Below are 27,765 nucleotides of genomic sequence, written 5' to 3' on the forward strand. Positions count from 1 at the left end.
AAAAGAAGACATTTGTATGTATTTCCCATAGGGTCCTATGTTAAACTAAGTCCCCTGCTGGCAGCCATCTTGGATTATGGATCAGCTTCATAGTAACAACACTTGGTCAGCACCTCATAAGGAACATTCATGCCATGTTTGCTTTTATTCCATTCAGTGGTTCTCTAAAAGAAGACATTTGTATGTATTTCCCATAGGGTCCCATGTTAAACTAAGTCCCTCGCTGGCGGCAATCTTGGATGATGGATCGGCTTCAAAGTAACAACACTCGGTCAGCACCTCATAAGGAACATTCATACCATGTTTGGTTTCATTCCATTCAGTGGTTCTCTAAAAGAAGATATTTGTATGTATTTCCCATAGGGTCCTATGTTAAACTAAGTCCCCCGCTGGCAGTCATCTTGGATTATGGATCGGCTTCAAAGTAACAACACTCGGTCAGCACCTCATAAGGAACATTCATACCATGTTTGGTTTCATTCCATTCAGTGGTTCTCTAAAAGAAGATATTTGTATGTATTTCCCATAGGGTCCTATGTTAAACTAAGTCCCCCGCTGGCAGCCATCTTGGATTATGGATCAGCTTCATAGTAACAACACTTGGTCAGCACCTCATAAGGAACATTCATGCCATGTTTGCTTTTATTCCATTCAGTGGTTCTCTAAAAGAAGACATTTGTATGTATTTCCCATAGGGTCCCATGTTAAACTAAGTCCCCCGCTGGCGGCAATCTTGGATGATGGATCGGCTTCAAAGTAACAACACTCGGTCAGCACCTCATAAGGAACATTCATACCATGTTTGGTTTCATTCCATTCAGTGGTTCTCTAAAAGAAGATATTTGTATGTATTTCCCATAGGGTCCTATGTTAAACTAAGTCCCCCGCTGGCAGTCATCTTGGATTATGGATCGGCTTCAAAGTAACAACACTCGGTCAGCACCTCATAAGAAACATTCATGCCATGTTTGGTTTCATTCCTTTCAGTGGTTCTCTAAAAGAAGACATTTGTATGCATTTCCCATAGGGTCCTATGTTAAACTAAGTCCCCCGCTGGCGGCCATCTTGGATGATGGATCCGCTACAAAGTAACATCACTCGGTCAGCACCTCATAAGAAACATTCATGCCATGTTTGGGTTCATTCCATTCAGTGGTTCTCTAAAAGAAGACGTTTGTATGTATTTCCTATAGGGTCCCATGTTAAACTAAGTCCCCTGCTGGCAGCCATCTTGGATTATGGATCGGCTTCAAAGTAACAACACTCGGTCAGCACCTCATAAGGAACATTCATGCCATGTTTGGTTTCATTCCATTCAGTGGTTCTCTAAAAGAAGACATTTGTATGTATTTCTCATAGGGTCCCATGTTAAACTAAGTCCCCTGCAGGCGGCCATCTTGGATTATGGATCGGCTTCAAAGTAACAACACTCGGTCAGCACCTCATAAGGAACATTCATGCCATGTTTGGTTTCATTGCATTCAGTGGTTTTCTAAAAGAAGACATTTGTATGCATTTCCCATAGGGTCCTATGTTAAACTAAGTCCCCCGCTGGCTGCCATCTTGGATGATGGATCAGCTTCAAAGTAACAACACTTGGTCAGCACCTCATAAGGAACATTCTTGCCATGTTTGGTTTCATTCCATTCAGTGGTTCTCTAAAAGAAGATATTTGTATGTATTTCCCATAGGGTCCTATGTTAAACTAAGTCCCCTGCTGGCAGCCATCTTGGATTATGGATCGGCTTCATAGTAACAACACTTGGTCAGCACCTCATAAGGAACATTCATGCCATGTTTGCTTTTATTCCATTCAGTGGTTCTCTAAAAGAAGACATTTGTATGTATTTCCCATAGGGTCCCATGTTAAACTAAGTCCCCCGCTGGCGGCAATCTTGGATTACGGATCGGCTTCAAAGTAACAACACTCAGTCGGCACCTCATAAGGAACATTCATACCATGTTTAGTTTCATTCCATTCAGTGGTTCTCTAAAAGAAGATATTTGTATGTATTTCCCGTAGGGTCCTATGTTAAACTAAGTCCCCCGCTGGCAGCCATCTTGGATTATGGATCGGCTTCAAAGTAACAACACTCGGTCAGCACCTCATAAGAAACATTCATGCCATGTTTGGTTTCATTCCTTTCAGTGGTTCTCTAAAAGAAGACATTTGTATGCATTTCCCATAGGGTCCTATGTTAAACTAAGTCCCCCGCTGGCGGCCATCTTGGATGATGGATCCGCTACAAAGTAACAACACTCGGTCAGCACCTCATAAGAAACATTCATGCCATGTTTGGTTTCATTCCATTCAGTGGTTCTCTAAAAGAAGACGTTTGTATGTATTTCACATAGGGTCCCATGTTAAACTAAGTCCCCCACTGGCAGCCATCTTGGATTATGGATCGTCTTCAAAGTCACAACACTCGGTCAGCACCTCATAAGGAACATTCATGCCATGTTTGGTTTCATTCCATTCAGTGGTTCTCTAAAAGAAGACATTTGTATGTATTTCTCATAGGGTCCCATGTTAAACTAAGTCCCCTGCAGGCGGCCATCTTGGATTATGGATCGGCTTTAAAGTAACAACACTCGGTCAGCACCTCATAAGAAACATTCATGCCATGTTTGGTTTCATTCCATTCAGTGGTTCTCTAAAAGAAGACATTTGTATGTATTTCCCATAGGGTCCAATGTTAAACTAAGTCCCCTGCTGGCGGCCATTTTGGATTATGGATCAGCTTCATAGTAACAACACTTGGTCAGCACCTCATAAGGAACATTCATGCCATGTTTGCTTTTATTCCATTCAGTGGTTCTCTAAAAGAAGACATTTGTATGTATTTCCCATAGGGTCCCATGTTAAACTAAGTCCCCCGCTGGCGGCAATCTTGGATTATGGATCGGCTTCAAAGTAACAACACTCGGTCAGCACCTCATAAGAAACATTCATGCCATGTTTGGGTTCATTCCATTCAGTGGTTCTCTAAAAGAAGACGTTTGTATGTATTTCCCATAGGGTCCCATGTTAAACTAAGTCCCCCGCTGGCAGCCATCTTGGATTATGGATCGGCTTCAAAGTAACAACACTCGGTCAGCACCTCATAAGGAACATTCATGCCATGTTTGGTTTCATTCCATTCAGTGGTTCTCTAAAAGAAGACATTTGTATGTATTTCTCATAGGGTCCCATGTTAAACTAAGTCCCCTGCAGGCGGCCATCTTGGATTATGGATCGGCTTTAAAGTAACAACACTCGGTCAGCACCTCATAAGGAACATTCATGCCATGTTTGGTTTCATTGCATTCAGTGGTTTTCTAAAAGAAGACATTTGTATGTATTTCCCATAGGGTCCTATGTTAAACTAAGTCCCCCGCTGGCTGCCATCTTGGATGATGGATCAGCTTCAAAGTAACAACACTTGGTCAGCACCTCATAAGGAACATTCTTGCCATGTTTGGTTTCATTCCATTCAGTGGTTCTCTAAAAGAAGATATTTGTATGTATTTCCCATAGGGTCCTATGTTAAACTAAGTCCCCTGCTGGCAGCCATCTTGGATTATGGATCGGCTTCATAGTAACAACACTTGGTCAGCACCTCATAAGGAACATTCATGCCATGTTTGCTTTTATTCCATTCAGTGGTTCTCTAAAAGAAGACATTTGTATGTATTTCCCATAGGGTCCCATGTTAAACTAAGTCCCCCGCTGGCGGCAATCTTGGATTACGGATCAGCTTCAAAGTAACAACACTCGGTCGGCACCTCATAAGGAACATTCATACCATGTTTAGTTTCATTCCATTCAGTGGTTCTCTAAAAGAAGATATTTGTATGTATTTCCCATAGGGTCCTATGTTAAACTAAGTCCCCCGCTGGCAGCCATCTTGGATTATGGATCGGCTTCAAAGTAACAACACTCGGTCAGCACCTCATAAGAAACATTCATGCCATGTTTGGTTTCATTCCTTTCAGTGGTTCTCTAAAAGAAGACATTTGTATGCATTTCCCATAGGGTCCTATGTTAAACTAAGTCCCCCGCTGGCGGCCATCTTGGATGATGGATCCGCTACAAAGTAACAACACTCGGTCAGCACCTCATAAGAAACATTCATGCCATGTTTGGTTCCATTCCATTCAGTGGTTCTCTAAAAGAAGCGTTTGTATGTATTTCCCATAGGGTCCCATGTTAAACTAAGTCCCCCACTGGCAGCCATCTTGGATTATGGATCGTCTTCAAAGTAACAACACTCGGTCAGCACCTCATAAGGAACATTCATGCCATGTTTGGTTTCATTCCATTCAGTGGTTCTCTAAAAGTAGACATTTGTATGTATTTCTCATAGGGTCCCATGTTAAACTAAGTCCCCTGCAGGCGGCCATCTTGGATTATGGATCGGCTTTAAAGTAACAACACTCGGTCAGCACCTCATAAGAAACATTCATGCCATGTTTGGTTTCATTCCATTCAGTGGTTCTCTAAAAGAAGACATTTGTATGTATTTCCCATAGGGTCCAATGTTAAACTAAGTCCCCTGCTGGCGGCCATTTTGGATTATGGATCAGCTTCATGGTAACAACACTTGGTCAGCACCTCATAAGGAACATTCATGCCATGTTTGCTTTTATTCCATTCAGTGGTTCTCTAAAAGAAGACATTTGTATGTATTTCCCATAGGGTCCCATGTTAAACTAAGTCCCCCGCTGGCGGCAATCTTGGATTATGGATCGGCTTCAAAGTAACAACACTCGGTCAGCACCTCATAAGAAACATTCATGCCATGTTTGGTTTCATTCCATTCAGTGGTTCTCTAGAAGAAGTTCAAAATGTAAAAAGTTAACGCCGACGACGCCGGACGACGCCGGACGACGGACGCCAAGTGATGAGAAAAGCTCACTTGGCCCTTCGGGCCAGGTGAGCTAAAAAAGCTGTACCAATTTTTGGACTCAGATTCTTGGAAATAATGTAAATTTCGTGATTCTGCCAACAATGAAGTAACCCAAATGATGTTTGGAAATTTATTAGTTTTGCTCAGTTCTTCTTACTCTTGCTGAAAAACTAATTTTTATGGAGTTATTTGGAAATAAAAATTAAAACATCTTTTTGGACTTGAAATTCTACAAAAATTGATATATCGGTATAATATACTACTGGTGTTCCAAATTGATTCCTGGTGTCAAAAATTATCTATGAATAGCAATTTTCTAAATGAATGCCATTAAACATATCAAGGTAGCACATATTTTGAATTTATTCTTCATTCTACAAAAAAATGATGCCCCATGATCATGTATTTTGTTGCTTTCATCAGTATTAATAATTTGTTTCTGTGCCTCACACACAAATGTACAAGCTTGGCCCTTGCTGACATGTCAGTTTTCAAGTGTTTTCTTTAATTACAGAGAGGATATATAATTATTTACATGATGTAGATCCAGAAGATCAGAAAGACAAAAGCTGTACCTTTAATCAGGAGAACTCTGGATATTTAGGAAATAGTGAAAGAAATATAAGTGATGACATGAACAAACCCTCAATGAAACATGATTTTGGAATGAAGTGTGAAAATAAAGTTACAAGTCCTGATAATTTTAGAGACAAAGAATCAAGATTTAATGCAGCTAAACAAGACAGAAGTTGTCAGTATTGTGCTGAAATTAATGATCCACTATCTCAAATTTGTGAGTTTTCTGCTACAGATAATGTAAGACATCATGATAGCAGGACTTATTCAGACTGTTCTGATTCTGATAGGACTATTGATACAGTTGAGGAAGACTTGCATAATCAGGCTCCTGTCTTCAATTCCAGACATCTTGGGGAAAGGTATGAACCAGATGGTCAAGAGGCAGAAACAATCACCAAGAAAGAGACAAAACTGGATGAAGTTAATCATGAGACATTTCCAATGTGCAAAGAAGACAAATCTCAGGTCAAAAAGGCAGAAGGAAACCCTATGTGTAAAGGTTTGTGTTTAGCAACAGTAGTAAATAATTTAAATATATTAACAAAAAAGGTATGGTGTGTATTAACAGTGTATACTTATTCTGCTGTGTCATCATTAATTTAACACTAATTTGACAATTTATTACCAGAAGGGGTACACTGATATTGTGAAACAGTGACTCATTGGTTGGTCAAGAGCCATTGATTGACCTAATGATCAATTGGCAACTCTTTGAGATAGATTCTATGTTTTGAGGCTTCTATAATTTTCATGACTTAGGTTTGTTTTCATCATTTGAGAACTTTTGAAAATTTTCTCTGCTGAAACTAATAGACCAATTAGAAATTTGCCACATTCATCCTTGGGGTATGTATTCAATGATCCAACCATACAACAAATAGCACCAACAAATCTAAATATAGAAGATGGGGGTAAATGCATGTATTTCTATTATCTTCAAAACCTTTATAACAGGAATCAGAACTTTCTGCAATTTAGTATCAAGCTTCATGTGAGCATGCTGTACCCTTTGATGCATTTTCACATTCATCACTCATCAACTTACTGTTAACCAAATATTTATGAATATATATATATATTCGAACACATAATGACCATATATAAATTTCTGTTACATTTTTCTCAGGAACTATGGATCAGAGCACCCTGGAATTTGGTATCAGACTGCATTTGAGCATGCTTTACAGTATGATGCAAATTTCACATCCATTGCTCATTAACTGTTAACCCCATACTTATAGTGGGGGTATCACAAGTGAGCAAGTTAGAGCTCAATAACTGTTAACCCCATACTTATAGTGGGGGTATCATTAGTGAGCAAGAGCTCATTAACTGTTAAACCCATACTTATAGTGGGGGTATCATTAGTGAGCAAGAGCTCATTAACTGTTAAACCCATACTTATAGTGGGGGTATCATTCGTGAGTTGAACTTAGAACTGATCACTTTGTGGACTTTCATTATGGACCTACCAAATGAATTGAAAACTTTACTTGTTACCATGAAATTGGATGGAAAAGAGCTGGAATGGAAATTCACCGCCAGTTCTGACCAAGTCTCAGTACAGCTCACATGGATCAAGGCCAAGGAACTGGACACATCTTCCAGGAAACCTAAGCCGACCCTTAAAAGCAAGAACAAGCCACCATCTACCAGGAAACGCAACGCTAAGCGTTTCACCCAGTAGATGGACACCAAAACGGCCGTTGTTCCCGCTACTCCACAACATCAAAGCATCAAGGCCACCGTAGATTACACCAGTCAGGCGGAAGCCAGGGATACTGTTGTTGGCAAACAACTCACACCAACTAAATACAGAGGTGAACCAGTGGGAGTTATCATCAATACTGATATATATAGTCACCAGTCCGTATAACCCCAAAAAGGCATGCCATCGCCTTTATTACTACACCTCAAGTCCTCAACCACAGAAAAAGGTAAACATAGTAGGATCCATTTCGATAAGGGGTTTGACATTGGCGACCCTGAACTACTACGCACACCACCGCATACATCACCCTTCAAAATAACATCAAAAGAGGCTATAGAAGCTGCCATACTAGCCGAACGGCCAGACACTCCATACCAGCACCAACACAGAAGTCAGAGCAAAATGAAAGCTGAAAGACAAGCAGAACCAACTCTGTAACAATAGGGAAGATAGTCTGCAATATCCTAAAGAATAGTCGGACTCTAAAATCCACATATCATTATCATCAGTGAGCAAGAGCTCATCAACTTGTTATTATACCCCACACTACAAAGTAGCAGGTTTGTATATTGTTTTTGACCCATCTGTCAATCATTTTTGTTTCCAGATGCTTACTCCAGTATTTTATAGAGGATTGAAACCATACTAGGTAATATGGCCACAATTATCTTGAGCGGAAGATCACTATTGATTTGAGGTATAAATTACTATATGTCCAAGATTAAGGTCATAGTTGCTTATTAAAAATAGTGTTACATTTGTGCAGAAAAATGGTTTTTTGATCATACATGTAATGCTAAATCAGATACTTCATATGGGATTGGAGACATACTATGATTATGGTTGCATGTAATGGAAGGAAGATACCTAATGATTTTGAGGTCATTATGTCCAATGTCATGGTCATAGCAACTAAATTGGATTGGAATTTATACAGATATTCTCCACATCAAAGATCTATGGACGAATTGTATGTCGTGATATCGTCTAATGATGCTGGATAAGCCAATCAAATGGATGCAGCTTTTGTATAACTTTTTCGTATCAAACTCTCAGCAAGAAATAGATAACATGCCACAACCATAACAGCATGAATGTCAATCATACCTCTTCTTTTCATAACAAGCTTAAGTCATATGATGAAATGATTATAAATATAGTTCTACAATGTAGTTAATTTTATTTGTGATAATATTTGGTATTTTTTTTAGATTTAGAAAGTTTGCTTGAATCAGCACCTCAAAGCTCAAACCCGGTAAGCCTTGTTCTACTTAAGTTGTTTATTGTGACATATGATATCATCATCCAATTTAGCCATAGTTTATCTCAAATATTAACTTTGTTATAACAAGATTAACAAGTTCCCAATGCTTTCTTGAAAAACGGAGAAAAAGACAAATAAGACTACATGATCCAGGCCTATATATATATATGTTCATAATACCAAATTGTGATCTTTATAAGTTGCACAAGCAAATGAAATTTAGACTAAAATGGTCATGTTTATCCAAAGTTATCATGATTAACGTGAATTGAAGGAGTTAAATCATTAATTAATGTCTCCTAGCTATCCATGCAAAATTCTTCAAAACTTTTGGGATCTATTCACCTTTGTTAAACTCAGATTTCAGAGGCAGTCATTTGAAACTGAAACCTTGTTGAACTGGTCCTTCCAAAATCAGCCAACATTTAATGACTTATAAGTGGAGAACAGTGAGTGGTTCACAGAAGTCAAATTACATATCAGCAGCAAGATGCTATGCAAAGGGGGCATTAAGTGTTACTGTTGTCCATCCGTATGTCCGTCCGTACGTATGTACATCCCAAAATTGGTTTCCGTTCTCTAACTTTAGTTTGCCTCAACCAAATATTATGAAACTTACACACAATGCTTATTACCATAAAACACAGGTCAAGTTCAAATTTGGCGTCACATTTACAGTTTTCTAGTTATGTCCCTTTATAATGTTATATGCAGGCGGGGGCATCATCTGTGTCCATGGGACACATTCTCCATTTATTTAATGGTATTATGCAGGTCATTTGTAACTTGATCACTTTGCATGTGAATTAAATGCATTGCATTTGATTAAAATTCTTTTGAATTGTTAACAACCTATCAGGAACAGCAAAATGTCTGTTTGAGGATTTAAGATATAGTTATATAGAATAATTGTTTGCAAATTACCAATACTGTGGATTCATTTATTTTCGTGGGTACCAATTTTCGTGGTTTGAGGAAAACTTGCATATACGTGGATATTTAATTTCGTGGTTTCGGAATAGTCTGCATACATTCCTTTAGAAAATTTTTGATTCGTTGAGCATTTAAATTCGTGGTTCCCCTGTACCCACGAAATCGATGAAAATTGGTATCCAACGAATATTAATGAATCCACAGTACCAGTAATACAACTTTTATTTGGTTTTAACCTTGTTTGATATGTTTTTATATTTGTAGCCCACTTTGTCTATTGGTTTACAGAGAACCCATCCAATAATGAACAATCAACATCCACTTATCCAGATAAACTCAACAGTTCACCCAGACAGTGTAAGTAATAGAAAAGAAAGTATATGAGGTATCCATCCATGACACAAAATCAGTATGTGCACAGCAAAAAAACACACAAAACAAAGGAACAGTGTTTTTATTGCTGGTCTTCATCTCAAATTCACAGTGAGGCCTTCAAAAGGAGCAAAAAACACTCACTTCACTTCAAGTTTAATTCCGCACTGAGCACTGGTTTTAGCGGACTTCTTTGCAAACTGATGAGCCATAACTGAATTGAAGAACAAAGCCATGGAGTAGTGGCAATAAAATAAATCTGGCACATCAAGATATATGTTAGATAACTTGGCAGGAAATAACGTATGAATAGGGCAAATATTTCGGGTAGACTTGTGTAAGATGTAACACCAACAACTCCAAAGACTTTTTTGTATTCCTTCACTTAATGAATAAGATCTTATGATTATTTTGTCTAGGTTGTAAAAGCTGCCTTTGCACTGTACCTGTAACTCCTTCGGAAATATAAAAGATTGTTTCTATTTCCTAATTTCCTTAAGGACCAGTTACTGTCACCTGCTGTTTTATTCAGTAACGGAAGCGTTGAGAAAAAACATCAGACTGCTGATATCTCCCGAGAAATATTTTTACTTCATTTGTAAAAACTCAGTTTTGGTTGATCTGATTAAGATAGTGAAATGCCGAATATTCTGTAAATTAAACATGTCAGGGGAAGATATACGTGTGGGGACTTGACATCATCCCTTTATGACTTCCTCGATTTTGAAAAATTTCCTTTTTTTTTTTAAGACAAAGCAAAATCTAAACTTGCTTTCTTTCAAAAGAATGCTAAAAGTTTTATAATTTTCAAAATTAAAATCTATATATCTCTTCAATACAGTGTTGTAAGTGGTTGATTTCAAGTGACATGACGTTCACATTCAGAAAACAAGTTGTTATTTTGCAATTAGCCTTACAACGCCATGCAATTCGCCTTACAAAGACAATAACTGTTTTGTTCCATATTCTTTAGAAAACATCTTTTTGATAGCGTATTTCAGTAAATATGAAGTCATACTATCATAATATAAAAAATTGCCTGGAAAAAGAATGAAAAGTAGTTGAATATCTTGCCAATGTGGTGCACAACTTTGGAGTAGAACACAAAATCATGTCTTTGTTTGCAACTTGTTGGCATTAAAAGTTAAATCACTACAAATCAGAAAATCATATCAAAAGCGGTAACCTGATCAAAACAGTAAAAATGGTTTCAATTAATGGAATTTTTATCTTGTTTATTTATTTTTATGCCCCCGCCTTAGCTGAGGGGGCATTAAGTTTTACCCTTGTCCGTCTGTACATAGGTTCGTATATCCTTCTGTACGTACGTCCCAAAGTTGGTTTCTGTTCTCTAACTTTAGTTTGCCTCAACCAAATGTTATGAAACTTATACACAATGCTTATTACCACTAAATACAGATCAAGTTTGAATTTTGGTGGCGTCACTTTTACCGTTCTAGAGTTATGCCCCTTTACAAATGGAAAAATTGCTAAATTTTTCGTTTCCGTTCTCTTACTTAAGTTTGCCTCAACCAAATGTTATGAAACTTATACAAAATGCTTATTACCACAATATACAGATCAAGTTTGAATTTTGGTGCCGTCACTTTTACTGTTCTAGAGTTATGCCCTTTACATTTTTTTTTCTTAATATCAAGTAATTTTAAAAATTGGAGTTATCTTCCTTTGTCCATGATTATAGTTGAATCAACTACAATCAATGCTTTATACAATGCAATGTTTAATTTTGCCTTCCACTGATAAATTAAAGCAATTTTTACCCTTCATTCCTAAAAATATTTTAAAGTCTTCTTTTAAAATTGGAGTTATCTTGCTTTGTGCATAATGGTAGTTGAATCAACTACAACCAATGCTTTATACAATGCAATATTCAATTTTACTTCCTACTAATAAATTAAAGCAATCTTTACCATTCAGTGCTTACAAGCTGTTTGATTACCGTTCTAGGGTTATGCCCCTTTACAAATGAAAAAATTGCTGAATTTTTCGTTTCCATTCTCTAACTTGAGTTTGTCTTAACTAAATGTAATTTCTAAAAATATCAATGTCATTATTCAAGTAATTTTTAAAATTGGAATTATCTTCCTTTGTCCATGATTATAGTTGAATCAACACCATCAATGCTTTATACAATGCAATGTTTAATTTTGCCTTCACTGTAACCATTATTGAGTTATGCCCCTTTATAAATCGAAAGATTGCAAAATTTTTAGTTTCCATTCTGTAACTTAAGTTTGCCCCAACCAAACATTATGAAACCTATACACAATATTCATTACCACAAAACTAAGATCAAGTACCGGTACAATTTTTAGCTCACCTGGGCCAAGTGAGCTTTTCTCATCACTTGGCATCCATCATCCGTCGTCCGTTAACTTTTACAAAAATCTTCTCCTCTGAAACTACTAGGCCAAATTCAACCAAACTTGGCCACAATCATTATTGGGGTATCTAGTTTCAAAAATGTGTCCGGTGACCCGGCCAACCAACCAAGATGGCCGCCATGGCTAAAAATAGAACATAGGGGTAAAATGTAGATTTTGGCTTATATCTCTGAAACCAAAGCATTTAGAGCAAATCTGACATGGGATAAATTGTTGAACAGGTCAAGATCTATCTGCCGTGAAATTTTCAGATGAATCGGACAACCTGTTGTTGGGTTGCTGCCCCTGAATTGTAATTTTAAGGAAATTTTGCCGTTTTTGGTTATTACCTTGAATATTATTATAGAAAAAGATAAACTGTAAACAGCAATAATGTTCAGCAAAGTAAGATCTACAAATAAGTCAACTTGACCAAAATGGTCAGTTGACCCCTTAAGGAGTTATTGCCCTTTATAGTAAATTTTTAACCATTTTTCGTAAATTTTTGTAATCTTTTACAAAAATCTTCTCCTCTGAAACTACTTGTCCACAATTATCGTTAGGGTATCTAGTTTAAAAAATGTGTCTGATGACCCCACCCGCGAACCAGGATGGCTGACACGGCTTAAAAATAGTACATAGGGTAAAATGTTTTTGGCTCATATCTCTGAAACCAAAGCATTTAGAGCAAATCTGATGAGGATAAAATTGTTCATTAGGTCAAGATCTATCTGCCCTGAAATTTTTAGACCAATCAGGCAACACGTTGTTGGGTTGCTGCGACTGAATTGGTAGTTTTTAGAAAATTTTGCAGCTTTTCGTTATTATCTTGAATATTATTATAGATAGAGATAAACTGTAAACAGCAATAATGTACAGCAAAGTAAGATCTTCAAATAAGTCAACATGACCAAAATTGTCAATTGACCCGTTAAGGAGTTATTGCCCTTTATAGTCTATTTTTTACAATTTTCATAAATTTTGTAAATTTTTACAAAATATTTTCCACTGTAACTATTGGACCAAGTTCATTATAGATAGAGATAATTGTAAGCAGCAAGAATGTTCAGTAAAGTAAGATCTACAAACACATCACCATCACCAAAACACAATTTTGTCATGAATCCATCTGTGTCCTTTGTTTAATATGCACATAGACCAAGGTGAGCGACACAGGCTCTTTAGAGCCTCTAGTTTTGTTTCCGTTCTCTAACTTAAGTTTGCCTCAACCAAATGTTATGAAACTTATACACAATGCTTATTACTACATAATACAGATTAAGTACGAAATTTGGTGGCGTCACTTTTACCATTCTTGAGTTATGTCCCTTTATAAACATAAAAATTGCGGAATTTTCGTTTCTGTTCTCTATCTTTAGTTTGTCTCAACCAAATGTTATAAAACTTATACACAAACGTTCTAGAGTTATGCGTGTTTACAAATAGAAAAATTGCAGAATTTTTAGTTTCTGTTCTCGACTTAAGTTAGCCTCAACCAAATGTTATGAGACTTACACACAATGCTTATTACCACAAAACTCAGATCAAGTTCAAATTTGGGTTGCTTCACTTTTACCGTTCTTCAGTTATGTACCTTTATAACTATATGATATGCAAGCAGGGGCATCATCTGTGTCCACATGTGGAAACAATCCACATTTATTTCCTTTCTCTGCTTCATTGGTACCCAAATTTCCAGTGGTGATGATACAAAGTGATTTCACAATACAATGTGTAGTTGTGCTAACTTGTGCAAGATTGTCTTATCTTGTATATGATCAAAAGAAGATATTGGAAATATATAAGACAGCAATTCATCAATTCAAAAACAAACTTCAGTTGTTCTTATTATACCCCCCGCAACGAGTTGCGGAGGGTATAATGTTTTTGACCCGTCCGTCTGTCTGTCTGTCCGTCCGTCCGTCCGTCCGTCTGTCCGTCCGTCAGTCAGTCCGTCAGTCTGTCAGTCCTATTTCTTGTCATCGCAACTTCTCTCAAACCAAATGTAGTTGTGCATATTGACAGGAAATTACGATTCAATTTTTTTTCTAGGAGTTACGCCCCTTTGAACTTATTTACTTTAATGTACTACTGCAACAGTTTGTCATTGCAACTCCTCTCAAACCACACAACAGAATTTCATGAAACCGTTTCAGATAATAAGGACATACAACGTAGATGTGCATATTGACAGGAAATTACGATTCAATTTTTTTTTCCCAGGAGTTACGCCCCTTTGAACTTATTTGCCAAATATACTACTGCAACCTTTTGTCATCGCAACTCCTCTCAAACCACACAACAGAATTTCATGAAACCTTTTCAGATAATAAGGACATACTACGTAGATATGCATATTGACAGGAAATTAAGATTCAATTTTTTTCCAGGAGTTACGCCCCTTTGAACTTATTTGCTTTAATGTACTACTGCAACAGTTTGTCATTGCAACTCCTCTGAAACCACACAACAGAATTTCATGAAACCTTTTTAGATAATAAGGACATACTATGTAGTTGTGCATATCGACAGGAAATTACGATTCATTTTTTAGCTCACCTGGCCCGAAGGGCCAAGTGAGCTTTTCTCATCACTTGGCTTCCGTCGTCCGTCGTCGTTAGCTTTTTACAAAAATCTTCTCCTCTGAAACCACTGGGCCAAATTTAACCAAACTTGGCCACAATCATCATTAGGGTATCTAGTTTAAAAAATGTGTCCGATGACCCTGCCAACCAACCAAGATGGCCGCCATGGCTAAAAATAGAACATAGGGGTAAAATGTAGATTTTGGCTTATCTTATATCTCTGAAACCAAAGCATTTAGAGTAAATCTGACATCGGGTAAAACTAATTATCAGGTCAAGATCTATCTGCCCTGAAATTTTCAGACGAATCTGACAACCGGTTGTTGGGTTGCTGCCCCTGAATTGGTATTTTTAAGGAAATTTTGCAGTTTTTGGTTATTATCTTGAATATTATTATAGATAGAGATAAACTGTAAACAGCAATAATGTTCAGCAAAGTAAGATCTACAAATAAGTTTCATGACCAAAATTGTCAGTCGACCCCTTTAGGAGTTATTGCCCTTTATAGTCAATTTTTAACAATTTTTTGTAAATTTTTGTAATCTTTTACAAAAATCTTCTTCTCTGAAACTACTGAGACAAATTTTACCATACTTGGCCGTAATCATTATTAGGGTATCTAGTTTAAAAAATTTGTCCGATGACACCGCCTTCCAACCATCATGGCCGACTTGGTTAAAAATAGAACAATGGGGTAAAATGCAGTATTTGGTTTATATCTCTGAAACTAAAGCATTTAGAGCAAATCTGACAGGTGGCAAAAATGTTCATCGGATTTAGATTTATCTGCCCTGAAATTTTCAGACAAATTCGACAACCCGTTGTTGGGTTGCTGCCCCTGAGTTAGTAATTTTACAAAAATTTTGCAGTTTTTTGTTATTATCTTAGATATCATTATAATATCTAATATCTAATACGATTAATTATGATTTTAACCTGATTTTACATGATTTCCAAAGCATCAGTAAATACAGGTGAGCGACACAGGCTCTTGAGAGCCTCTAGTTTTTCTTAGTGTTACGCCCCTTTGAACTTATTTGCTTCAATTTACTTTTGCAACAGTTTGTCATCACAACTCCTCTGAAACCACACAACAGAATTTCATGAAACTTTGTAGATAATAAGGACATACTATGTAGATTTGCATATTGACAGGAAATTATGATTCAATTTTTTTTTCTTATACAATTTTTTTTTCTTGCACTTATTTTATTTCTCCAATGACAATGTGGGGACGTGGGGTATGTGAGCTAGCTCACTAAGGTTCTTTAATTCTTTTTATTTACAGGGTTTGGGCACTCAGCTTCCATCAGCTGGTATGGCAGAATTAAATAATCAACCAAATCTGTCACTAAGCACCTTTGAAGACAATTAGATTAACTTGAAGAAACAGATTCTGAAGCTTAAATGATTTAAATGCATGTGAAGAACATTATTCCTTGATGGATTATATTTTAAATTTTAGAAATCAATGGCTGTAAGGTTTATGCATCTCTCAGTATTAATAATACCACATATCGGTATTAAATGAAAGAGGCTGCTCAGCTATGTGTTCATATGAACTTAAGTTAAAAGAGTTTTTTGAAAACACCAAAGAATAGTACAGCCATAAGAAATATTCTGAAATAGAAATATCATAATCATCATTGTTTTTTTCCTCGAATATTACTCCATACTAAACATTCCTTATTCTGTTGTAGATGCTGTTTCTGCTTTTCTTATTTTTCATTATTATTTTTCCATTCCTGTTGGTTTTTATATGCCCCCGCCGTAGCGGTGGGGGGGAATTAAGTTTTACCCTTATCCGTCTGTACATACGTCCATACGTCCCAAAACTGGTTTCCGTTCTCTAACTTTAGTTTGCCTCAACCAAATGTTATGAAACTTATACACAATGCTTATTACCACAAAACACAGATCAAGTTTGAATTTTGGTGGCGTCACTTTAACAGTTTTAGAGTTATGCTCCTTTATAAATGGAAAAATTGCAAAATTTTTATTTTCTTCTAAATATCAAGTAATTTTTAAAATTGGAGTTATCTTCCTTTGTCCATGATTATAGTTGAATCAACTACAATCAATGCTTTATACAATGCAATGTTTAATTTTGACTTCCACTGATAAAACACAGATCAAGTTGAATTTGGGTAATGTCACTTTAACAATTATTGAGTTATGCCCCTTTATAAATCGAAAGATTGCAAATTTTTTAGTTTCCATTCTGTAACTTAAGTTTGCCCCAACCAAACATTATGAAACCTATACACAATATTCATAACCACAAAACTAAGATCAAGTACAAATTTTTTGTTTCCGTTTTCTAACTTTAGTTTGCCTCATCCAAATGTTATGAAACTTATTCACAATGCTTATTACTACATAATACAGATAAAGTATGAAAAACTGGTGACGACACTTTTACCATTCTTGAGTTATGTCCCTTTATAAACATAAAAATTGCTGAATTTTTAGTTTCCGTTCTCTAACTTTAGTTTGTCTCAACCAAATGTTATAAAACTTGTACACAACCGTTCTAGAGTTATGCGTGTTTACAAATAGAAAAATTGCTGAATTTTTAGTTTCTGTTCTCGACTTAAGTTAGCCTCAACCAAATGTTATGAGACTTACATACAATGCTTATTACCACAAAACTCAGATCAAGTTCAAATTTGAGTAGCGTTACTTTTACCGTTCCTCAGTTATGTCCCTTTATAACTATATGATATGCAAGCGGGGGCATCATCTGTGTCCACATGTGGACACTATCCACATTTATTAAGTCTTTCATTAGCATTATTCTTATGTTATATATAGATACCAATTGATTGATACATAATCCTTGTGGCCTCTAGTTTTAAAGTTGTCACATTGAATAGGTAACTTAATTTGTCATCATTTTAGTTTTCTAATCATGAGAGTATAAATATATAAAGTTGTGAAATGGAGTAGATAATTGTCAGTAATTTCTTTTGTTTTTTTTTATACGGGTTATCAGGTAATTTTTAAAGTTGTCATATGGAATTATGGAATAGGTAACTAAGATCTGAACACTAAGAGATTAAACATAATCATGATTCAATGATCTTTATGTTTTTACATGTTTTATCTTGTGTCATACTTCATCAGTAGTAAATTTCTTATATGTGAAGAAGCTTTTGGCCATGTGATGTAAATTGTTTTTATCTTGGTTGTGACTGGTCCAAATTTATTCATTTTAGAACTAATTAAAAATTAATTAAATAGAGCGAAGAAGGTAAAGAAAAATGTCATAGCCAAACGACCCAAAGTATAATAACAAAAAAATGGAATCCTATCCTAAATCTCTCTATAATCAGATTTTCAAGCATTTGCTTTTGAAGTTATCAGACATTGTCAGAAAGAAAAAATATTTTTTTTAATAAAATTTACATTATTCAAATGTCAGAAAATTGCTCAAAATTTACATTATTTAAATGTCAGAAAATTGCTCAAGTTTACTTTGACCACTGACAAAGGAATCTCCCCTCCCCCACAAAACAAAAACTACTATTTAAGACTATAAAAGTCCAAATTCTAAACAAGTCAAAGCATCATGACCCAAAATAACCTGATCATATAAGCTACAGTCATGGTTATAGTCCAGACAGGTATCTTGACCTCACCACTAATGTGTCCCTCACTCCTATCCATGCAGTATTATCATCAGCATTCTGTGAAGTTTTTCTTTTCATCAGATGTATTAATTGGACCATTGATATTCTTTATTCTCTGGAAAAAGCTGATTAAGGAAGACTTAAAGGCCTGTTAGTTTAATACATGTACTTAAATGTTATTTTTTTATTGATTATGTTAGTTCAGTATTTATGACAGATGACTTGTGTTTGGTATGCTGTTGCATTAAGCATATTTGCATCTTAATTGCAGGCAAAACATCCTATTGTTCATGAACCAGAGACATGAATTATTACTTTGATACTTGTGATAATATCTCAATATATCAAAATCTTGATGAGGCCTGACCCTTTAGTGTTATAGATGTTTAGTTTGTAATTAGGTTAGTTTGAGATTAGGTCAATATAGTACCGTATAGCGGATTATTTTCGCGGGTGTAAAATTTCGCGATTAAGGGGCAACAAAGTATACGAAAAATTTTGGCCGTTTTTATTTTGGCTGATTCTTTAATCCCAATTAATATTTTGGTGGATATTGAAATGGTTGCAGTTAAATAGTTGTAAAAATTGACAAAGAAGTGTCTATTGCTATGATTAAATGATTGTTTTACCTGCATGTCGTCTTATTTATTGATTATATTTTGATAAGTTACGGTAATCAATAGAATACCGGTACTTAGATATTTGTCGGTTGATTAGTTACGAAATTGACCGGACCTTTGATGTACTAATAAGATTCTTTAACTTCCATATATCTCTTATATAATTTGACACTAATCATTATTATTAATTTTATTATGTAACCAATAAACTAATTAACACCTGCCAGCCACTGAACAATGGCCTTTGGCATTTATGTTGTTTAAATTAACATAAACCGTTATCTGTCGATTGGGAAAAAATAGATAGTTTACAAAACGCTTTAGCTATTGGAAAGTACCGAACGTATACATAAATTTTTGCGGAATTTATTTTCGCGATTTCCCCTTACCCGCGAAAATAAGCGAAAATAAACACCCCGCGAAAATAACCCGCTATACGGTATGATATAGAAGTGATTTCCACCATATTTTACACTAGTAATTTTTTGGGGCCCTTTATAGCTTGCTGTTCGGTGTGAGCCAATGCTCCGTGTTGAAGGCCGTACCTTGACCTATAATGGTTTACTTTTATAAATTGTAACTTGAATGGCGAGTTGTCTCATTGGCACTAATACCACATCTTCCTATATCTATATGCAAATAAAAGAAGAGACTTTCAGTATCTCTGTGTAAAAAGTTCTTTATCAATCTACTGTAAATTCAGAAATTTTTTGCAATCTTTCATGGCCTTTTATAGCTTACTATGTGGTATGGGTTTCCTTATTGTTGAAGGCCATACAGTGACCTATAGTTGTTAACTTCTGTTTCATCTGGTCTCTGGTGGAGAGTTTTCCCATTGGGAATCATACCACATCGTTTTATTTTATTATTTTTATTGTTGTGATAAATGCAACAAAATGGGTATAGTAAAAATAACCTCTCATTTTAAATTTTGATAGCATTGTTTATTTTTATTTGCAGCATTTATTGAAATCACAATAATTAATCTGGCATTTTTGTCCATTCTTCATACATAAGCAATGATGAATGCACACAAAAATTTCTGAATTTACAGAATATTGAACAAGATTTTGATGTGAAAAATTTCATTTCTCCTCCTTGAAAGACATTTCTAGTTTTGATAGGTCCTGTAATGCAAAATTTATAACATGACAAAATTTGAAGACACTTGTTGATTCTTATCAATATTCAATGTACCAATATATGTAGAAATATGTGGCATAATTGCCAATGATATAACTATCCAGAGTTCATAGACGAAGTTAAAATCAAAAGTCTTGACAAGATTGAACGGTCATTATATAAAGTCATTTGATACTGACATAATATATTTGTTATCTGAAATATCTGTTAGATTTTTGTACTTATTATTTAATATTTATAGTTATTGGTGTTGCATAGTAACTTTTTAATGTTAATATATTAATATAAATGTATATATATTGGTTGGAATCCTAAAATGAAATATGTCTTTCTATAGTTTGATTGTCATAAACTTTTGTATATAAATACAGGGATTTGAACACAAAACATGAATTTTCCAAAACTGATAGTTTTACGTTTCATGTTCAAATACTCAGTAAAGTGAGACTTGCACAAATTAACAATGTCACAATACTAATTTTTTTTCACAAACTCATCATTAATATGACTGAATGTAGGCAACATAAATTCAGATAGCTTTGTGTACATTTTTTAAAAACAATCAAAAGAGTTTTGAATATAACCTATGTCTTAATACAGTAGAGTGGTCTGAGACTGAGGGATGATATTGTAAAAGTATCTTTTGAGTTTTTGAAGGCACTTGCATAAAAAATTCTGGCATTGGTTTTGTAAAGAACAAATTTTTAAAGCATTACCAGGGTAAGTAAAAATGGTAAAAATGACATGATTACAGGGGCTTTAAAAAAAAGGCTAGAGATTCCTGTGTACTTTTTTTCTGAAAAAGCCCAGACATTTTGGTGAATTGTAGTTTTTCTTTTTTCATGGACCTGAGAGATTACCCGTGGTAAAAATATCTGAAGGACCACTGTCTGCCATAGGATATTCTTAATATCATATTTTTTATAAATGTGAAGTTACTGTTTGGTTTGTTTGTTTAAAAATGATTTGAAATTGATGTTGAATAAAATATATTGTTAAGTTTAAATATATATAATATATTGTGAAAAGTTTAAGCTGGTTGTTAAGATAAGAAAAAGGAATATATTTTTATATCATAATACTTTTAACTGTTTAATGTTATACATATTTAGATCAAGTCCAAAAAAATGCCACAGATATTTTTGTGGGTGGCTCACATCTAATTATCATTATATTTTGTATTTGTAAGACTTTTGATATGAGTAAAATTTTATTAAGGACTCATTTGAAATTTGAAATTGGAGATCTTTGAAATTTTATATTTTCTCATTTATCGTGTTTATTAAACAGCACTTTAATTTTCTGTCATATAACCTTTAATATTTATATTTTGTTCCTTTTTAGCTCACCTGGCCCGAAGGGCCAAGTGAGCTTTTCTCATCACTTGGCGTCCGTCATCCGTCGTCCGTCGTTGTCGTCGTCGTTAGCTTTTTACAAAAATCTTCTCCTCTGAAACCACTGGGCCAAATTTAACCAAACTTGGCCACAATCATCATTAGGGTATCTAGTTTAAAAAATGTGTCCGATGACCCTGCCAACCAACCAAGATGGCCGTCATGGCTAAAAATAGTAGATTTTGGCTTATATCTCTGAAAACAAAGCATTTAGAGTAAATCTGACAGGGTAAAACTGATTATCAGGTCAAGATCTATCTGCCCTGAAATTTTCAGACAAATCTGACAACCTGTTGTTGGGTTGCTGCCCCTGTATTGGTAATTTTAAGGAAATTTTGCAGTTTTTGGTTATTATCTTGAATATTATTATAGATAGAGATAAACTGTAAACAGCAATAATGTTCAGCAAAGTAAGATCTACAAATAAGTTGTAATGACCAAAATTGTCAGTCGACCCCTTTAGGAGTTATTGCCCTTAATAGTCAATTTTTAACAATTTTTTGTAAATTTTTGTAATCTTTTACAAAAATCTTCTTCTCTGAAACTACTGAGACAAATTTAACCATACTTGGCCATAATCATTATTAGGGTATCTAGTTTGAAAAATTTGTCCGATGACCCCGCCTTCCAACCATCATGGCCGACTTGGTTAAAAATAGAACATAGGGGTAAAATGCAGTTTTTGGTTTATATCTTTGAAACTAAAGCATTTAGAGCAAATCTGACAGGTGGCAAAAATGTTCATCAGATTTAGATTTATCTGCCCTGAAATTTTCAGATAAATCCGACAACCTGTTGTTGGGTTGCTGCCCCATAGTTAGTAATTTTACAAAAATTTTGCAGTTTTTTGTTATTATCTTAGATATCATTATAATATCTAATATCTAATACTATTAATTATGATTTTAACCTTATTTTACGTGATTTCCAAAGCATCAGTAAATACAGGTGAGCGACACAGGCTCTTGAGAGCCTCTAGTCAAACATATGGTAGTGACTCCTTACTTGAATAATTGTTCACCTGAAAAGAAAGAGTCAGTAGGAATTTAGTCAAACTATTGGTGATTTTTTTTATATTTAATTTATGTACTACATTATGCCATATATTTTTTACATCAAAGTTAATTGATTTTGAAGTATGATGCCTTAAATGTCTGCCATTCTAATTGGCTTTGTAACATGCATACAAAAACACACACACACACACACACACATGTATATATATACATGTATATAATCAAAATCTCTCAAATGAAGGTAAATAAAATCTCCTTAAAATAATCCGGAGCTTTCAACCTATCATGCATATGGATTAACAGGATACTTACAGAGATACTATTCAGAGAAACTTACAAATATGCAAGCTGCATGGAATTAGTACAAAAATATGACGTTCTTTTTCCGGAATTTATTTTTGTATTTATGATGTTGTTCATTGTAATATATAATAGAAGTGTTACTATACCAAAAATAAAGTTCCGCTGAAGAAGACCACCATGACCAGTCGATGAGTTCTAGATTATTTTAAGAGTTTATATATATATAATTATGCTTATTTAAATTCTTATACCATGTAGAGGACATGTGTGTTTTATACTTATTGTAATATATTTAGCTAGAAAAAAGCAATTTGTGTGCCATAATTATTAATACCATAATAGTCAATTTTGATATAATCTTTTCTAGATTTTAGCCTCAATTCATATTTTCCAGTCATAGTAGCAGAGTCTGTAGAAGCAACATGATACTTTACTTCAGTATGGGACTTAGACAACCAAACTCAAACTAGGCTTATGATATGATTCGTTCCGTCTGCATGTCTGGATGTCAACATTTCTGTTTCTAAGCAAAATTTATTGAGCTATAAGCACTATCTAATCTTAATAAAAATTGGTTTGATAATGTCCCATGGGCTAAGGAAGAGCCCTGTTAATTATGGGATCGTAGGTCAAGTTCTCAGCAGCTATTGATCAACTGAAATTTGGACTGAATTTCAGTTTTCTGGATGTTATCTGTAAAAACATTTTGTCCAAATTTTATTGAACTTGGTGTGGTAATGGCCCATGAGATGAGGTAATCTCATTTGATTTTGAGGTCACTAGGTCAAAGTAAAGGTCACATGAATTGATAGACTGAAATTGGGGCAAACTTTTCCAGGTTATAACTTTTGAACCATATGTCGACCATTCACCAAACTTGGCTTGAGAATGTTTCTTGGAAAGAGCTGGCCATGGACCCCTGTAGATTTTTTGGTCAGTACTCTGAATTAGTAGGTCAAAAGTCAAGGTCACAGTACCATCATTTTCAATTGTCAGCAGACTTGTGTATCATACCCTTAACCGATGAAATTAAAACCAAAATAAAAAATCTGTTTCTTAACAACTCACCTTATGGACTTGTGGTACTTTTAGAATTGATCATATGTGCAACAGTAGTTAAGTTGAATTTCATTAGAGAGTTTTGTAAGGAAAGAAATTGTCTGTATAACATTACTTAAATGATAATTGTATAACTGTATAGTTAAAATGAACTTTTATGCAGGTGCTCAATTATTACAATTGTACAGTGGTGCTGCATGTTAGTTGTAGTAAATAAGTTTTCAATCATGTTTATGTTGATAAGTAGATCTTATATTATAAACATAAAATAACTAATACAGTCTTTCAAGTTTGCTCATACGTAGTCATAGGTAATATTTTATAATAAGAAAATATGACAACAAAATCATAATGTTTAATTCTCAATGAAATGTATATTTTTGTCGAGTCTGCAACCTTTCTGTTGCGAAAGCAAGACATAGCGATCCTAGATTATGTTGTCAGCGTAAGCGGCGTCAACATTTAGGTTCAGTCTGTGTTTAAATTTTTTTTAGACATTAATAACTTTGTCAACATGGTCAAACCTTAATAGAATTTTATGAAATTTGGACAGAAGCTTGTTTATAACCAAAATACAGTATCCAAGGCAAAATTTTGAAAATATTAATTTTTATTTTTCCATATTTTCTTGATAAATGGACTTAGTTTTTTTTACAGTTTACTTTCATATTCAATCTGAGGTTAAATTTATTCAGTCATTAATTACTTTGTCAAACCTTCATGGAATTTAATGAAATTTGGACAGAAGCTTGTTTATGACCAAAATACAGTATCTAAAGCAAAATTTAGAAAATATCTATTTTCTTTTCTCTGTATTTTACTGATAAAAGGACTTAGTTTTTGTTACATTTAACAAGTAGATACAGTCTGTGGTTAAAGATTGTTTCACATCAAATACTTTGTCAAACCGTCATAGAATTTATAAAACTTTTTAATGATTAAGAGATAATGTCTGAATCAAATTTTGAAAATATATTTTCATTTTTAGTATTTTTCTGATAGATGAACTTACTTTTTTTACAGTTAACATTTACAGACAGTCTGGGATTAAATTTTTTAGACATGATAAGTTTGTTTTTCTTCATGGATTGTTATGAAACTTGGACAGAAGCTAATCTTCAAGACCAAGAAATAGCATCTAAAGAGAAAGTTTGATTTTTTTTTTAAAGTTTGTATTTTACTGATAAATGGACTCACTTTTTAAGTCAACATTACACTTTTACACTGACAACAGCAATCGTAGGCGAGACACAGGGTTCCCTGGAACCCCTTACAAATTTTTGATTTATTTTGTACAATGTCTGAAACCACAAGGAACAAAAAAAATATTGACCATTTAATTTTACATAGAAGAACAAATTTTTATCAGATAACAAGAGTGCTTTCATAGGTAAATGATTATATTAAAAAATAAGACTACTCATGTTTTGTCTCTGACATTCTTTGTAATTAGTTTTACCTCTTCTTTCTCTGAATCTTGCTTCTAAATCATTAAAATCAAATTTTGGAGGTTTAATGGCCTGGTTTAATTTTGATATTGACTAATACATGTGACAAGGACCTCCTTATGAATTATGCTATGTATGTACTCTGCTTTCTACATATTACTCAGCTTTTGTCTTAAGGAATGGTCTGAAAACTGGTCTTGAGCTTTATAATGTTGAATATTACAATGTAAGCTATTGCAGATTTGAAAAGCAGTCAATTTCTTTTTTTTTGTAATTCTAAAATTTTCATTATACCAACTAAGCAGGAATTTAATGCCACATATTACTCAATGTCTGTAGTCAGGAATAATTTTGATATTTGTATGGATCCTTATCATGTTGAGTTGTACTGACACTCTATACAACATTTATCTCTTTAGTTATTTCCTGTTTGATGATACTTTGAATTTTTATTTTACTTATTGAGCATAGAACTGTTTGTTAATTTAATAACAAGTGGGGGTACTGAGGATTCATTATTATTCGTTGGATACCAATTTTCATGGATCTCCTGGGTACAGGTGAACCACAAAATTAAGTGTTCAAGGAATTACAAATTGTCTTTAAAATTATATGCAGACTTTGGCAAAAGCATGAAATCAAAAATCCACAAAAATGCAAGTTTTCCTCAATCCACGAAAATCGGTACCGACGAAAATAAATGAATCCACAATATTATACTTTACATGTAACTTTTTGTTTTCATAATAATGATTCAACAAACTATTAACATTTCTGGGACATATATCCATAGTGCCATATACAATAACTTTATAATTTGCATTACATTTATAATAAATTTGAATATACTCTTATTGATTTTCTTTCTGTAAAGGAAAACATGTGATTTTTGTCTTTCATGTGTCCAGGTTTGGAGACGAAGAGACTCTAATCCAGCAGCAACAGTGAAAGCTACTTGTATTAAGCTTTGAATTTAAGTAGGTTGAAGGATACTTCTTATCTTGTACACAGATGACTCATTTCATGTAGTTTCTGTCTGGCATATGTCTATTGTCCTTGACCTCATCTTCATAGTTCAACAACTGCTTAAAAAAACATCTAATTTTCATCACATTATCTTCTCATGTATTAGTTAAAGACAACTATATTGGTTGTTTAAAATCTTTGAAAGGTTAAAGACAACTATATTGGTTGTTTAAATTCATTGAAAGGTTAAAGACAACTATATTGGTTTTTTAAATTCTTTGAAAGGTTAAAGACAACTATATTGGTTGTTTAAATTCATTGAAAGGTTAAAGACAACTATATTGGTTGTTTAAATTCATTGAAAGGTTACACATGCGTCAACGTTAACTAACTACTTAAAAGCTTTATATTTTAGAAGGTGGAAGACCTGGATGCTTCATACTTTGTATATAGATGCCTTATGTTATGAAGTTTCCGTATGTCATATGTCCATTGTCCTCGACTTCATTTTCAAGCTTTTAGGTTCAGTGACTACCTGAAAAAAAAGTTAAGATTTTTTTTGATGTTTATTTCTCTCTTATTATGAGTAATAGCATAACATAGTATGTGCATACCTTGCAAGGTCCTTGTGCCTGTCAGACAGTTTTCGTCTGACCTCAACCTCATTCTTTGGATCAGTCAGTAAACAAGGTTAAGTTTTCGTGGTCGTCCATATCTCAGATACTATATAAGCAATAGGTCTACTATATTTGGTGTATGGAATGATTGTAAGGTGTACATGTCCAACTGCAGATGTCATCTGACCTTGACCTCGTTTTCATGGTTCAGTGGTTAAAGTTAAGTTTTTGTGTTTTGGTCTTTTTTTCTTATACTGTATGCAATAGGTCAACTATATTTTGTGTATGGAAATATTTTACGATGTACATGTCAGTCTGGTAGGTTTTATTTGAACTTGACCTCATTTTCACGGTTCATTCCTCAGTGTTAAATTTTTAACTGGATTTTCGAAGGAAAAATCGGTTATTGATTTGGGGATGTATGGCAGGAGGGCGGGCGGGCGTTTGCCAAACAGTCTGTCTGTTCATTAACATGAAAACACTTTGAAGAAATTTTTTCAAATTTAGATCTGTTGTTTCCTGTGACTAAATGAAGGTCAAGTTCAATTTTCACGATTTTTGCTTTTCTCGTTGAGTTAGCCCTTTCCCAAGAATTCAATTTTTGATGAAATGCTTATTAATTACTCCATTTCTGTTCAAAGGGAAATAATTCATTTTTTAAAAGATTTTTAAAAGACATTGTATAAAGGATAAATGACATTTTGGATTTTTTTTTCTTTTCTTAGGTAAATTGTTTGAAGAATTTTGTTGCAGGTTTGTTTGTTATTCTGTATAAACTAATTTTCCAAATGCTATATATAATTTTTTGTCGAGCCTGCGACTTTTGTATCAGAAAGCTCGACATAGGGAT

At 34.3% G+C, this 27,765-nt stretch overlaps 1 protein-coding gene and 2 long non-coding RNA genes across 11 annotated transcripts in view; 2 read left to right on the top strand and 1 right to left on the bottom strand.

The window, feature by feature from the left end:
* The window catches only part of LOC127719918 (uncharacterized), a 49,649-nt gene extending 30,877 nt beyond the window's left edge, over positions 1-18,772 (top strand). Inside the window, exons 10-13 of the mRNA XM_052226288.1 lie at positions 5,404-5,967; positions 8,391-8,434; positions 9,641-9,733; positions 16,006-18,772. Of these exons, the coding sequence (XP_052082248.1) occupies positions 5,404-5,967; positions 8,391-8,434; positions 9,641-9,733; positions 16,006-16,092 (788 nt within the window). The 3' untranslated portion in view covers positions 16,093-18,772. The remainder of the gene's footprint in view (positions 1-5,403; positions 5,968-8,390; positions 8,435-9,640; positions 9,734-16,005) is intronic.
* Positions 1,094-4,925, bottom strand: LOC127719933 (uncharacterized). 9 transcript variants are annotated; one of them, XR_007990551.1, is made up of 4 exons: positions 4,429-4,925; positions 3,932-4,097; positions 2,438-3,267; positions 1,094-2,105 (listed from the first exon to the last, which is right to left on the bottom strand). It is a non-coding gene; the product is annotated as an uncharacterized LOC127719933 (long non-coding RNA). The 9 variants fall into 9 exon arrangements; XR_007990552.1 differs by having other exon boundaries at positions 2,438-2,935; positions 3,102-3,267; positions 3,932-4,925; XR_007990553.1 differs by having other exon boundaries at positions 1,094-1,441; positions 1,940-2,105; positions 3,932-4,925.
* A 2,910-nt stretch (positions 18,773-21,682) lies between the features above and the next one.
* LOC127719939 (uncharacterized) lies at positions 21,683-26,186 on the top strand. The gene is made up of 2 exons (XR_007990565.1): positions 21,683-23,513; positions 23,580-26,186. It is a non-coding gene; the product is annotated as an uncharacterized LOC127719939 (long non-coding RNA).
* Positions 26,187-27,765: the final 1,579 nt, after the last annotated feature.

This window comes from Mytilus californianus, unplaced genomic scaffold (genome assembly GCF_021869535.1).
Source record: "Mytilus californianus isolate M0D057914Y unplaced genomic scaffold, xbMytCali1.0.p SCAF_11, whole genome shotgun sequence".
NCBI classification, from domain to species: Eukaryota; Metazoa; Mollusca; class Bivalvia; order Mytilida; family Mytilidae; genus Mytilus; species Mytilus californianus.